This window comes from Drosophila erecta, unplaced genomic scaffold (assembly GCF_003286155.1).
Source record: "Drosophila erecta strain 14021-0224.00,06,07 unplaced genomic scaffold, DereRS2 tig00000021-arrow-pilon, whole genome shotgun sequence".
Lineage (NCBI taxonomy): Eukaryota > Metazoa > Arthropoda > Insecta > Diptera > Drosophilidae > Drosophila > Drosophila erecta.
Window position 1 is genome coordinate 15,254,874 of NW_020825198.1, and position 13,869 is coordinate 15,268,742.

At 41.3% G+C, this 13,869-nt stretch overlaps 3 protein-coding genes across 3 annotated transcripts in view; all 3 read right to left on the bottom strand.

Moving 5' to 3' along the window:
• The window catches only part of LOC6546086 (synaptotagmin-5), a 49,563-nt gene that overhangs the window by 15,500 nt on the left and 20,194 nt on the right, over positions 1-13,869 (bottom strand). The window lies entirely within an intron of this gene.
• Positions 9,554-10,524, bottom strand: LOC6546089 (26S proteasome non-ATPase regulatory subunit 8). Its single transcript, XM_001972745.3, has one exon. It carries the CDS (start codon positions 10,426-10,428, stop codon positions 9,640-9,642), a length of 789 nt encoding a protein of 262 aa, XP_001972781.1. The 5' UTR covers positions 10,429-10,524; the 3' UTR covers positions 9,554-9,639.
• Positions 10,731-11,875, bottom strand: LOC6546090 (homeobox protein Hox-B4). The gene has a single exon (XM_001972746.3). The coding sequence runs from the start codon at positions 11,764-11,766 to the stop codon at positions 10,807-10,809; it is 960 nt and encodes a 319-aa protein (XP_001972782.1). The 5' UTR covers positions 11,767-11,875; the 3' UTR covers positions 10,731-10,806.

Consider the following 13,869-nt stretch of genomic DNA (forward strand, 5'->3'; position numbering starts at 1 on the left):
AAAGGTAAAAAGAAAGTGGCGATATTCACTAACAAAAATTTATGTTTGTTTCGTTAATAATTGATAATTTCACAGCAACCCATTCGTAAAAAACCCTATACTACTGCCAACAAAAGTGAGTCGGTATATAATAACTTTTTAAAATGTAATTTACTTGAAGCAAAAAGAAAGAAATACTGGCATAATCCGCTTCCCAAAGTGCACCTGAATAATTTATTTTTTATATTACAATAAAATCACCAAAATAATTATAGTTCAGATCGTGAAATAATCATTTCCAGCAAAAATAACATAGATGTATATATTTAGCACATAATTCGTCAAGCAATATAAATCAATTTAATTGATAGCCTCATATAAGCAAGTAAGATAATCCTATTTTAAACAAACACTTCATTTTTCTATATGCACAGCATTTCATCCACTCTCTTCTTTGGGACAGAATCTGCCAGTTTGGTTTTTTCTCCGCCTTGACGTGGGGAATTTAATCGAAATTCCACAGATATTCTAATTGCAATTTGGCCATCAGATAGGAGCCCCACCTTAATCCATAGTAATGGCTATGGTTTCTGCGCCACCGAAAACAAAAACTAATTAATGCACAATTAACTTTCCATCACGGTGTGTTCAATTAACTTTCCAATTAGCCCAACGCAAACAAGATGCAGGCTCAAGAATATTCAGATATATATATTTATAAATCTATATGAAGGATAAGGCGTTGCCCAGCTGCTGACACATTTGATTTGCTATGGAAATGAACTAGTAAATAATAGATGAGACGGGATAAGTTTTCGGTGCGTGAAAGTTCGGTGAAAGTGGGGGCAAGTGAGAGCGAAATCGGCGAAGCAACAGTTCCAAAGGTCCTTTACCTACTTGATATCGTATTTCGCCTTTTATATTTTTCTTTTAAGCCACAAACACAACAGAAGGGATTAGAGAGCGCTCGGTCTAAGCTTGGTTAACATTTCTCAGCACAAAACACTTGGCCATATTGCAAAGTCACACGGACACAAACACCGCCGCAAAATATATCAAAAGCAATATGTGGCAGCAACAGCGACTGCGACACGAAACTCAATTGAAAGTTGCCTCTTGGCGTCCATTAATTGGTGTTCAGCGATTTCAGTGACTGCCTCTGGCTTTCCTATAATTCGAAATTTTCCGTCGTGAAAACCCGGTGAGCGAACTGTTCTTCGCTTGGGAGCTGTACGCGTGCTACTGATTTTCCATTTTCACGCAGAGCCAACAAGTTGCAAAAAAAGGGAACTTCATTCGAAAGCACTTCGTCTTCGGCCTTGCCACTGCCGACAGGAGCAGAAGCAGCAGCAGCAACAGTGAATGCTCCACTGCCCCGAAAATGATGATAGGCACTCGAAAAAAAATAGGCATATTTTAAGGAAATTAAAAAATAAGTCCAGTTTAAAGAAAAAGTCTCTTGTCCTTACAAACACCTAAGAAATACCTAAGGTAAACTTAGTTATCATAACTTTTGATATTCACAAGAAATTAAGTTGTATAAAAGAAACATTAATTAACATTAGAAATTACTCAAAGAAATTTCTTGTGAGTTGTGAGATTTTATTTTATTTGCAATAAATACCAAATAAAACATTTTTTATAAAAGCATTTTTCTCAAAATAATTAATCTGAGTTGAGATAGGATAATTTAAAGTTTTTTTTTGAGTGCTGAGGCAACAACAAAGTACGCACACAGACACAACAAATGAGAGAGAAAGTATCAATCGTGTAAAGCTCCTGCTCCTTTGGCATTGAATTCTTTCAATGCGAACTTCGAAAGCTTTTTCGCAACTTGTTGCCTTGTGCGTTGCTCAATCAGCTGTTGCTCTCTTTCTCCCCCTCTTTATTATTTAATGCCGATTTGAAGAATTTGGGAGTGGTCACTAAGTCCGATAAAATTGAGTATAGTATTGCATAGAAAACCTGACTGGTCATAGCCCCGCCATTATCCTGGCAATTAAACTCGGCACAAAGGAAACTCCCGGACCTAAGTGATTAGTTCGAAAAAGCTTGCTCCAGCTTTCAATGGTGTGCGTGTGTATGCGACTTCACCTTGAAAGCTCGGAGAAGTGAATCTAGAGAGCCTGAGATACAAAATGTATATCTCTGCGTGTGGGCTTGTGTGCGTGTGCCAGTGATTCAATTTGTTGAATACTTTTCGGCGTTTTTTCGTCCTAATGGCCGCCCATAACTGCGGCTCGAGTTACCCATAAGCGACCTTAATTGACGCACACAAGTGCGCCCGTAACTTTTTTGTTCTGCGCTCTGCCATTGCCCGATATACCCAGCACTCCCCTTTTCCGCCCAGCCACCTCATTTACCTGTTGTCATCTGTGCCCCTGAAAAAAGAGACACAACAACACGACGCCGCGAAGAGAGCAAGTCCAACAACGGCTGACATTGAGCAAGCTGCAAAGTGAGTTTACCCATGGCAATGGCATCGTCCTGCTCCTGCCGCTCCTGCCTCCTGCCTCCCAGGCTTGCAACACCCTACCTCGTCACCCTGTACTCGTCATTTAAGTCAGGAAGTGGGTGGAGGGGTCCTGGGTACGCTATAGTCGAGGCGTACAGCACACACCCTTTAGGTGCCACATGTACCGTATCCTTTCAAGTAAACCAGATGGTATTATAAAATTTAAAAACTAATAATTAACACTGCATTAACAATGAAGCACATTTTCATTAGGAATCACACCTCATATTCACACAAGCAGAAATACGCTAAAGAGCTAGTACCAACATTCGTTTGGAATCAACATACCAGAGCACATTTTCCATCTATTTTCCTATCTTAAACTTAAGCGAGTAGAGTATCTTCTTCGCCAGCTTGTGCATCCCCGAGTTTGCACTGCCCCTAGTTTGCATTGTGTTTGCAACAGGCAAACAGAGCGCATTGGATGGCATGGTGTGGCATAGGGACAACCCAACTGGCTTGGCTGAGTGTTTGTCCATAACCTAAATGTGTGCATATATTTATGTTTGTAAGTCGCCGGGCCTGTGGATACTTTATCTGAATGGGAAACTTTTCAGGCAGACTTCAAGCTAAGCGAGGCGGCAGGACAAAGGCAAAGGACACTGGACTCAGATGTGTACAGACGACCGCAGGATATTCGCTTAGACTGGGGCACAGGGGCGTGGCAAAAAGAGGCTTGTTTTGAAGAGTTGCCAAACTTTTAAAGAAATTTCTAAGTCGCTCCTATTGCTGGCAGATGTTCGCACAAACTCATTTGGTTAAATAGACGTCTTGTACGGAAATGTAGCCAAAATAGGAAGTTACAACAGTTACGTTTCTGCAATTAAACATGATTTAATTTAAAAAAAAACGTTCAAATTTCCATTTCTGGAAAGCAATAAACAATTGAGTATTTTATAAACTGCCTTATGAGAAAACAGGTTATTACAAATGAGGTCTTAAATGATAACGAATACGAGAATGCGATTGATTAGAGCTAAATATATGTTCCCATTGTCACAATATCAAAATTTACTTTGTCTGCACATTGGTAGATAATATTTAGTTTTTAGTGCTGGCACTGAAAGAAAATCAGTAATCAGTTAATCAGTTTTCAAGACGACAAATTTAGTGTGCACAATTTAGTAAGTTCTTGATTACTCGATCACCTTTTAGTTTTTATCAAAAGTTTTATTTTCCATTTAATAATCTCTCTGTCTATGTGGAATTCAGTCTTATTCGGAGATTAATGACCATTGAATCGAGCAATATTTTCTTCGACTGCAGTGTAAGGTTACCGTTTTTAAATTATTCAAACCAGCTTTGCTCATGAAAAAAGTTTTGGCCAAAACCATCGACAGGGGGCTTAGCTTGTTGCTTGCTGCACATTGGCCGCTATCTGTTTTCCCTCTTATTTCCACACTTTCGCCAAATTCGACAAATTTCCCCATTTTCCCGGGGCTGTCGTTTCGTTTGCTCTTGATTTTTTCTGGCTGGATTTGCGATTCCGTTTCAGCAACAAGTTGCTTACATTTCGTAAGCCCGCCAGGCCACCTGTGCCAAACGGCTATAACCCATTTTGGGACGGGCTCTTTTCGGGCAGGCGGAAAATGGGTGGGTTGCATAGTGGCGGATTGGCATTGGCGAAAATTGTCAACGTGGTCGTCGCCTTTGCCCTGCAGATATGCTGGCATATTTATTTATGTGCTCTGCCAGTTCGCTGTTCTCGACTTGATTTCATTTCATCTCCGGCTGCTTTCTTCTTTTTCCCACTTTTTCCCACTTTTTTTCATTTTTTTTGTTTTTTTTTTTTGGCTCTTTTAATAACAAACATGGCTGGCTGTTGTTTTCTCGTCTTCGTTATTTTTGTCGTATTTTTTGAGTGAATTTAGGCTTTCGTTGTGCTTCGCAGATGTTTTTCTCCAAGGGTTTCGCATTTATACCCCACCGCCCCTCACCATCACAGCAAATACATTATCCCGACTTTAATCTTAAAGCTTAGCCAGCAAAGAAAGGCGTTTTTCCTTTGGCACCTTTCCTTTGGCTTCAAGCGCGCTAGGCTTAGACAACCCATTTACTAATTTTCCGACAGCAGTTCATTCACTTTTAGGCCATTTTCATTCGGGGTGTGTGAACTTTGTTCTTTGTTTTGATTTTGTTGGGCCGTGAGTTTCGTCTATCATGCTCCACCAATTTTAAGTGCTTTAATACTACCTTCGCTTTTTATCTCACATAAATATATACTTACACGCATGTGTATGTATGTTTAAATGTTGGTGTCTTGGCGTGTGTGTTTTAAGCTTTTTATATAATTGAAATCCGAACACGTGCCACTCAATGCGTATGCTGGCAATAAATTCAGTTTCACTTGTAATCTATACGCACATAAACACATCCACATGTATTGCTCCTGATTCCACTCCATATGTAAATTTCACTTGGCCATCGGTATCTTTTGGGTCGGAGGAAAAGGACATTGTCCTCACAGTGTGTAGGCGCCTCCTGGCATATGCTACAATCATAATTACATCGTCCTTTGCAGATATAGTCCTGAACGTATGTTTACTTCTTGCTTTCATGTTGCTTGGGAGTCTTAATCACTGAGAAGAATTTGTTTTTTTGCTGCAGCCACGACGAGTACTTAAAGGCATCTTAAATTATGAATGCTGTTTTATCATTTAATTAACTATAAACTTTCGAACTATAATACTTGTCTAGCCTTAAAGTGTAATAAAAACACGAAAGTCTGTTGAAGAGTCCTCAATGTCTTCAGAAAAAGTAGTTGCTAAATTCATAATATCCTTGAAAATGGTGTGCACAATTAGCTCTTTACACAGCTCATTTTCGCAAGTGTATTTTTATTCAATACCTAGACTGTCGTCAGTTGCATAACGAAGCGACAAAACTCATTTTAAACAGGCGCCACTCAACGACTATGGGGCGCCACAGAAATTGCTCCATCGTTCCGCTCCAGACCCCTGGAACCCAGATCCCGGAGCAAAGAGCCCAGAGCCCAGAGCCCAGTGCCCAGATCCCAGGTCGTATTCCCGGCCGAGTCAACGTGCTGATGATGAGCCCAGTACGATTACCAACAAGTTCATTAAATACAATGCACAGCGTGGCCAAGGACGATGACGTGCTGGCTCCAGATATCCTTCGAGGGCCACCCAGTACGGGTAGGTGAAGATGGCTACCCCGGTAGCTGATGGAAACTGTGGGCTGCTTAGCAAATGGAAATCTTTATGGAGACATAATAATTGGAAACGAACATTCCTTGGAAATGACTAAGCTGCTGCACACTGAGTTCGAAAGTGTAATGAAATTGGAGATAGAAAACTGGGGCTTTTTTACCGAGGGAAACGAACTTATTTGTGGTTTTCAATCAAACTAGTGCATGTGTATTGTATGTAGGTAATTTATGAAACAATTTATTGTTCATTTCCGCTTTTTCCGCTTTAAGTGCGAACAACTTTATGGTTTCACACATCCTGTGACCTAAAAAGCACTCAAAGGGGCAACAATGTTCAGAGGCCACTTTAATGGGTCAATTAGCTGGTTCCACATATCGCGGCGTAAAAGGGAAAAATTCTCGATTGCGTGACCCGGGAACATCGACAGTTTCTAGTAGGATTCTAGGGGTAAATTTGCCATTAATGTGTGCTTAATCTAGGTCAAAACAAGGATACCGGAAGCCTTTTCGCTGAGACTCATAATTAAAAGCAAGAATGTAAAAAAACGCAATTATGTGGAAAAGTGAAAACTCATTTGGACACATGTTTACCCTTGCTTGACCAGCAAAATGAGAAAATCACCCAGACCACATACAAACACGTAAGCATATAGGTTAATTTATTTATTTTGGGTGCACGCTTTTATTTGCATAAGCTTAAAGGATTTTTGGACAGCGCGCTTAGATTTACCTCAGCCTGCAGCTGTTTTATTGTCCTGCACATGAAAACCCAATGGCCCCCAAATGCTTAACCCTGAAATTGAGTTGAAAGGAGTCCCCCATAAAGCTTCAAAAGCTTTGAAGCTCTGGCGCACGCTTTCTAATAATCCAAACTTAATGTCCTGAAAACTTTTCATGGGAAAAGTACTAAAAGCTTTGCAGGAAAATTCTTAAAGCTTTTTGGGAATTTTCCTGGTTCTGATTTCGGATTTAGAACTCCTTCAGGACAGAAATTGAAAAATATTTAAATTAAACACTTGAGACCACAACCGTTGCACCACAGGAACCTTAAGGACTTCTATGTCCTGGCGACAGACCGTCTAGACCAGAATCCCGAGTTGAACACCTGACAAATTTCTTCGTTTACTTACAGGTAGGCGGTAGATTTTCAACGGAATTTCATCTGTTCATTTCAGCCGGAATCGTTGGCCTAATGACCTTTTAACAGGCCCAAAGAACCTGGGGGAATTTCCCAGCCTTGATGCCAGGCAGTGCAGCACATTCATTCATGAGGCCAATTCAAAAAGAAAGATTCCACTTTAAACTGAAGAGGTTCTGCACTTCAGGATGTATTCATTCATGAAGTGTCTGCCGGGCGGGAGATCGACACAGCGAGGAATCCTAGAATCAGCGGGACATTCGAAAGTTGGCAAGACATCTGGCTAAAGGTACTTCTAAAAGTGGAACCCACGGAGAGGAGGTGTATGCAAATTTGTTTACGGAAACACTTTTTGGAAAAAGACTCTGCTTACGAATTAGTCTTACGGGCTTGTTATATCAGTAAGAATAGGATTTTAAGTCAACTAATATAATTTTATTATTTCCGATTAGATTTTTCTACAAGTTTCCAAAAAAAACTAGATAAAATGCTTCAGTCCAGCTCCCCGACTACCAGATACCCCTTACTCACCTAGTGCAAATTTAAATTAAAAAATAACATAGGTTGGGTTATGGAGTTTAAAACTTCAGCCATGGCACATTTTTTAATTTTATGAATTTCAAAACTTCAAAAAAATTTAAAAAAAAATTTTAAAATGATTTTCTAAATTTTAATTGTAATATTAATATTAGTTGATTAATATTAGTTGAGTTATGGGTATACAAAAAAAAGGACCTTTAGGCACCGAACAGCAAGTATTCTTACTTATAAATACTTATTGATACTGCTTTTTTATATCTTTCTTTAAATTAAACACTGCCTTTCTCATTTCCTTGCCCAATCTTACAGCCAATTAACTTAGTTCACATGTCTCCAAATTGCAGTCCCACCATTCACTCGAATAGTCGCGAATGCTATCTGTGATTTCCTAAAAATCACTTTAAATCTGCCAACCGATAAGAATCGCAGAGCCCACGCAACACAATTTGGCACAACGAATTTCGCTACGCTCCTTGAATGAATTTGCGGAAAATGGGCAGATCCTGAATGGAGTCAAGGAGTCCTACCTGCTGACCCAGCACTTCAAACTCAAGAGCCGAGCTCTTCAGCTCAAGTGGAAGAGGCGCACACTTGAGCAAGGAACTCCGCTAGATAACGATCGGGATGCGATCAGGTAGAGATCGGAGTCCAACAGTTTCGAGAACACTCGCACCAAGGAGAATGGAATACAGAAATTCCGTTTAAAACCGCCGACTGGGCTATTTTGCCCATTGGCATTCCGATTTCCATTTTCGGACCGAAGGCCCAGAGGGGCGTAGTTGCAATTGCGTTTATTAGCACCGCACCCCTTGGGCCCGCACAAAAGGATGAGTTAGTCCTCGTTTCGGTTCCGAGTTAGAGGACCCATTCAGGAATTATCAGTCCGCCATTCAATGAATGCTGAATGAGTCGGCTGCGTCAGGTTTTGTTGCGCTTGATTCGTTTTGGGTTTGTCACCCATCTCCACTTTTGGGCAAATCACTGTCATATCTTGGCTGATAGCCATCGGCGAGTTGGCATCATCAGTATGTGCAATTTGAAGTGTCGTGGGAAATGCTTAAAAACCCTACCCACTCCAAGGCGAAAAGTGTCCTTGATTAATTGGAAGTTTTGATGATTCAGCACTTATGCTCGGTGTCATCATTTGCGGTTCTATTGGTGGCAGACCACACATTTCGCTGGAGACATTATATTCTGGCGGAACTAATTGATAAGCGGTTCCATTCGATATGTCTGCCTTCTATGCCTAACTTACATAACATCAATAACAAATGTTCAGTTAGAATAGTTATTACTAAATACTGTAATTTCAATAAAAAGAATACCAATACTTAAGCAAGATGTGATTTTTACATAACATCAATAACAAATGTTAAGTTAGAATACTTATATTATTAAATACTGGTATTTCAATAAAAAGAATATCAATAACATCAATAGCAAATGTTAAGTTAGAATTAAATACTGGTATTTCATTAAAAAGAATACCAATAACATCAATAACAAATATTAAGTTAGAATACTTATTTTTAAATACTGGTATTTCAATAAAAAGAATACCAATAACATCAATAACAAATCTTAAGTTAGAATTAATACCAATAACAAATATTAAGTTAGAATACTTAATTTTAAATACTGGTATTTCAATAAAAAGAATACCGGTTACATCAATAACAAATATTAAGTTAGAATTAAATACTGGTATTTCAATAAAAAGAATACCAATAACATCAATGACAAATATTAAGTTAGAATACTTATATTATTAAATACTGGTATGTCAATAAAAAGAATACCAATCCTTAAGCAAGATGTGATTTTGACATAACATCAGTAACAAATATTAAGTTAGAATACTTATATTATTACATACTGGTATTTCAATAAAAAGAATACCAATTCTTAAGCAAGATGTGATGTTAACTATTCCCAAAAGGAACCCCAATTCCTTTTAGGACTAAGTACCTTCCTATGAAACGTATCCGTATCCTAACAACCATCATATTGGCCTGCCACTCACTAAGCACCTCTAACAATCATCCTATGAAAGATTTGCAAATGAGATTTCGCCAGAAAACATTTCCCAACCCATAATTTGTCAAGCCTGTCGACTTAGCGGCCCTCTGAGCAACTCAATTTTGCACATTTTGTGCCAAAAAATAAACGAGTGAAGCCATTGAGAAGTGTGAAAAATTAAATCTGACAAATTTCCGGTTCGCTATTTACTGATTTCTCGATGAATGTATAAATGCTGGATATTATTTTCTGGTTGAGGGGATTAGGAAGAACAGGAATTCAAACAATCTTCTCCAGCTCTTGGACATAAGTGAGATTATGGGTGGCGATGTCCTTGGCGGGCACCTTCTCCATTGGCCTGGTATGGAGTCCGGCATAGTCGTAGTTGCCCTCCGCGTCCAGACACCACTGACGTTTGGTGGCCAGCTCCAAGAGCTCCTTGGAACCGGGACGAAGTCCCAAGCGCTGAGCAGCCTGCTTGGGTGCAATCTTCAGGTAGGATTTCTCCATGCAGGATGCGATCTCCTCACGCGCCGTGTTCACCAGGATGTCCATGAAATTCGAGTAGATCTCCGAGGGCATGGACTTCTTGGCCTGCAGGATCTTGTTGTATCTGCCCTCCATGTAGTAGTTCTCCAGAGCCAAAACGGGCCTGATGAAGCTATCGTGGAGCAGCAGTGCCAACGGCAGACGCTCCAGCTCGATGTGAAAGTCGGCAATGCGATTGGTGGCCAACATATAGAGCAGATTTAGGCCCATGAACTTGTGCATGTGTCTCGATGATTCCAAGTACTTATCGTAATCATAGTAGTAGGTATTCAACTGGGCCATGTATCTTTCGAAAGCAGCATAATCCTTGATGGTGATGCTGTGTTCCACGGCGATTTCCAGCATCTCCCGCGATTTGATCAGCTGATCCTTCTGCTTGGAACTCGATGCCGTTTGGATTGTTCCGAAGTTGGACCTCACCAGCTCCAATTTGAAGCCATCCAGCAGGCTGGAGCACAGCGCCAGGTTGGGCGCATGTTTGCTCCACTCGTTCTTCAATTCGGTGTACAGATTCGACATGATCACAGCAAAGTTGGACAAGGACTAGATTTTCGGCAATGAAAATTTGGTTCGCCTTGATTGACAGCACACAATTTTGAACGATATATCGCTGGCAAAGATTTGGTGATATTCCAGGGCTGCTATATATTATTTTCTTTATTTAATTTAATCCCTATAAATCATATTTGTTAAAACATTTAAGTTGCAAGTCTAAAACGATCTTTGGCAGAGCATTAAACTGCTAAAGGAATAATTCCTTGCTTTTCATAGATTTTGTATATATTCGTGCGCAGTATCGCCAAAACATTGCTTTTCATTTTGATTAAAATTTATTCACTTTAACGTACTTAAGGCTGAAAACAGACTACGATCTACTGTACAATATACTAGGTGAATCTACGCCTCCACCTTCAGTTCGTGCACTTTGACTTGGGGCGACACTGGAGATGCTTGGGGGCTTCCATTGGAGTTGGTCGACAGATTGAAGGTGGGACTTTCGGAGCCGCCCTTCTTCTGCTTGACACGTCGGTTCTGGAACCAGATCTTCACCTGCTTCTCGGAGAGGCGCAATCGGTTGGCGATCTCGATGCGACGCAGGCGGGACAGGTAGGCGTTGTGCGAGAATTCCCGCTCGAGCTCCAGCAACTGGGTGCTGGTGAAGGCAGTGCGAATCCTTTTGCTGGAATCGGCGTAGTCGTTGATCAAGGGCGTGATCTCGGCAGGAGCTCCCGAGGAGTGGCTCTTCAGCGGCGAGCTGTTCGGCGAGCAGGAGGACTCGTGCTTGAAGCGCTTTCCCTGCGGCTCATCGAAGTTATTGGTGTAATCCAAGGAGGCGGATGATGAAGCGGATGGTGATGTGCAGAAGCTGCCAGGTTCCGGCAAGGGCAGTCCGCCCACAACTGGGGATCCGTAGAGGTTGTGTAGTGGCGGCAATTGCTGGGAGTTGGGATTGGCCGAGAGCGGTGGCGATGGATAACAACCTTCGTAGTTGCTGAATCCGCTGGACTTCCTCTTGCTGGCGAACAGCTGCGCGTATGGATGGTATAGTGAACCTGGACTCGAGCTGACATGTGGACGTTGCTGCAGGGCAGCTGCTGCTGCTGCTGCGGCCGCCGCTGCTGCGTGTTGCTGCTGCTGCTGCTGTTGCTGCTGCTGCTGCTGGATGCCCAAGGAGAAGAGATAGCTGCCCACATAGCTGGCCGGATAAGGCAGCATCGGTATCGATGGCAACATGGCAGCGGCGGCCACCGCAGCAGCAGCCGCAGGACTTCCTCCTGGCGATCCCAGTTTCTCCTTCTTCTGGCTCAGGTTGGGCCTATCGCTGAGCAGGGAATCCATCAAAAAGGAACGCGACATCTTGGCTGCTTAGGTTGTTTGCTCTTCCAACTGGTTTCGCTATGAACTACTGAACACGATCGCTGACTGTGCGAGACTGTCTGGCTGCTGCGCCCTCGCCCTGGTCTTATATACCTCGACACCCTGTTCCGGGGGTTGGTTTTCCACTTCCACACCCCTGAGGGCCAATTCGAGGGTTGTTTGAGCCAGTGTGCTCGGCCATTTAGTCACCATTGAGCAGCAACTGTTGCCATTTACGCTCCGCCCTTGTTCGATCACTCACAATGCCGCGAATGGCAGGTAAGCGATGCTTCACTGTATCTGTGCGACAGGACAATGGCGAACCCTCCTCTGTGTGTGTGTGGCGTTGAGTCTGTGTTGGTGTCCCTGTGGAACGAATCCGTCCTTCCAATTCGTATTATCACTCGAGTTTAATTGAAAGTTGAACAGAGTGCGTAAAAGCTTTTTAAACGGAACTGAATTAGTTCGGCCTAAGCTAGATCAAATTACTTTATTGCTTTTTGGAACTTTAAAGTAAATCATTAGTTTGTTAGGCATTTTGAAAAATGTGTGGAATTAAATATATAAAATATATAAGTAGTAGTATTGAGAAATCAATTAATACTTATATTGCACATATACTTTTCTTGGTAATATTGATCGAAAAACAAACAAATGTTTAAATTTTGTAATACTTGAACTTGTGTTTAAACATCAATATATTTCAAAAAAGAAACTTCACTCATTTAGTTTTAAAGTGATATAAGCTGCTCGTTTGCTTTCAAACATTTTTATTATTTGCGAAATTTAAAGGTTTTGAGGTTTTTTTAAATTATTTATATGGTAAGTAAGTCAAACTGTTTGAAAGTTGTTGTTTCTATGATATATGACGATATGTTTGTTAGGTCTCGAAGAAGACAAACTAGCTTCCAATATAAAAAACTTAGTTATCCACACGAAGCTCGGAGTAGGAACTAGAAATATTAAGGCCCTTGGATTTTACTTAAAACTAAGCGCATTGCAATCATTTTTGTAGGACGATCGCTTAAATAGCCAGCGGCACTTACACAGTATCTCGTTTGTAATTTATTGCATTGAAAGAAAACCTCTTCAGTGACCCTCCACAAGCGAATCGATTAATTTTACAACCATTGCAAACTGCAAGCCCTCCAACCGTTTAATGCCAATTTCATGGCAACTTATGGCCCGAAGTGGTGGCTGCCGGAATCTCGAATCGAACCTCTACATCCACAACTCCCGATCACTGGACCCTCCAGCACATTGGGCATATGACGCTCCTTTGAGTTTAAGTCCTCGTCTTGGCGTAATTTTATTGATGCATTCTGCTGCTTGTGCAACTACGGCGAACAATGTGGCAAGGATCATCCATTCAGAACGATCCCATTCATGGCTGCAGTCCTTTGGTCCTTTGACAAATGCAAGACACGACGCACGTTGCGCCTTTGTTTGTGTGTATTTTGGGCCAGGTCTGGACATTTAAGCCAGACAGTGCGTCGCCGAAACGTTGTTTTTGGGCTATATTACACAGAATTATGGCGGCAGTTTTATCATTTGTTAACTGACTTTAGGGATTTACCTATAATTGTCCTTTTCATGGCTTTGTGCCGAGGTGCGGCATTGTCGTCCTTCTGCCAGTTGATCGTATGTTAAGTGGCTATAAAACCGTTCACAATTGCTGACGTTAATTGTTAATTGTGGAGCGTCTTCCACGTAGGCGATCCGAATGTTCGCCCACTTTTTAAGGTTTTTAAGTATTTGGCTTCTGCTTAATTGGCGGGCTGTGCAAAAAATAAAATAAAAGGATCTGGACGCTGGTCGATGGCAAAATCGGGAGCAGATGCTGTTGTGTTAATATTTTTGTAGAAATTTCCCCTCTTCGGGCGTTGCGTTGGTCTCGTGCGAGAGGTCCTTTTGACCGCCTTTTACCAATTGTCTGGACCACTTGAGATCTTCTCCATTGACCACTTCCGTTTTTTGTCTGCGATTACTTCACGCTCGATCGATTCGGGTTTTCTTTTCACAATTTCACAATTGGATCGTGCTATTGACTTAGACATCGTCTATGGCTTGTAGAGAAAACAAATGTTTCGGATTGGGAAATAT

What these genes read in the sequence shown, in the direction of transcription:
- LOC6546089 (XM_001972745.3), bottom strand. Translation starts at nt 10,428, where the DNA reads ATGTCGAATCTGTACACCGAATTGAAGAACGAGTGGAGCAAACATGCG.
- LOC6546090 (XM_001972746.3), bottom strand. Translation starts at nt 11,766, where the DNA reads ATGTCGCGTTCCTTTTTGATGGATTCCCTGCTCAGCGATAGGCCCAAC.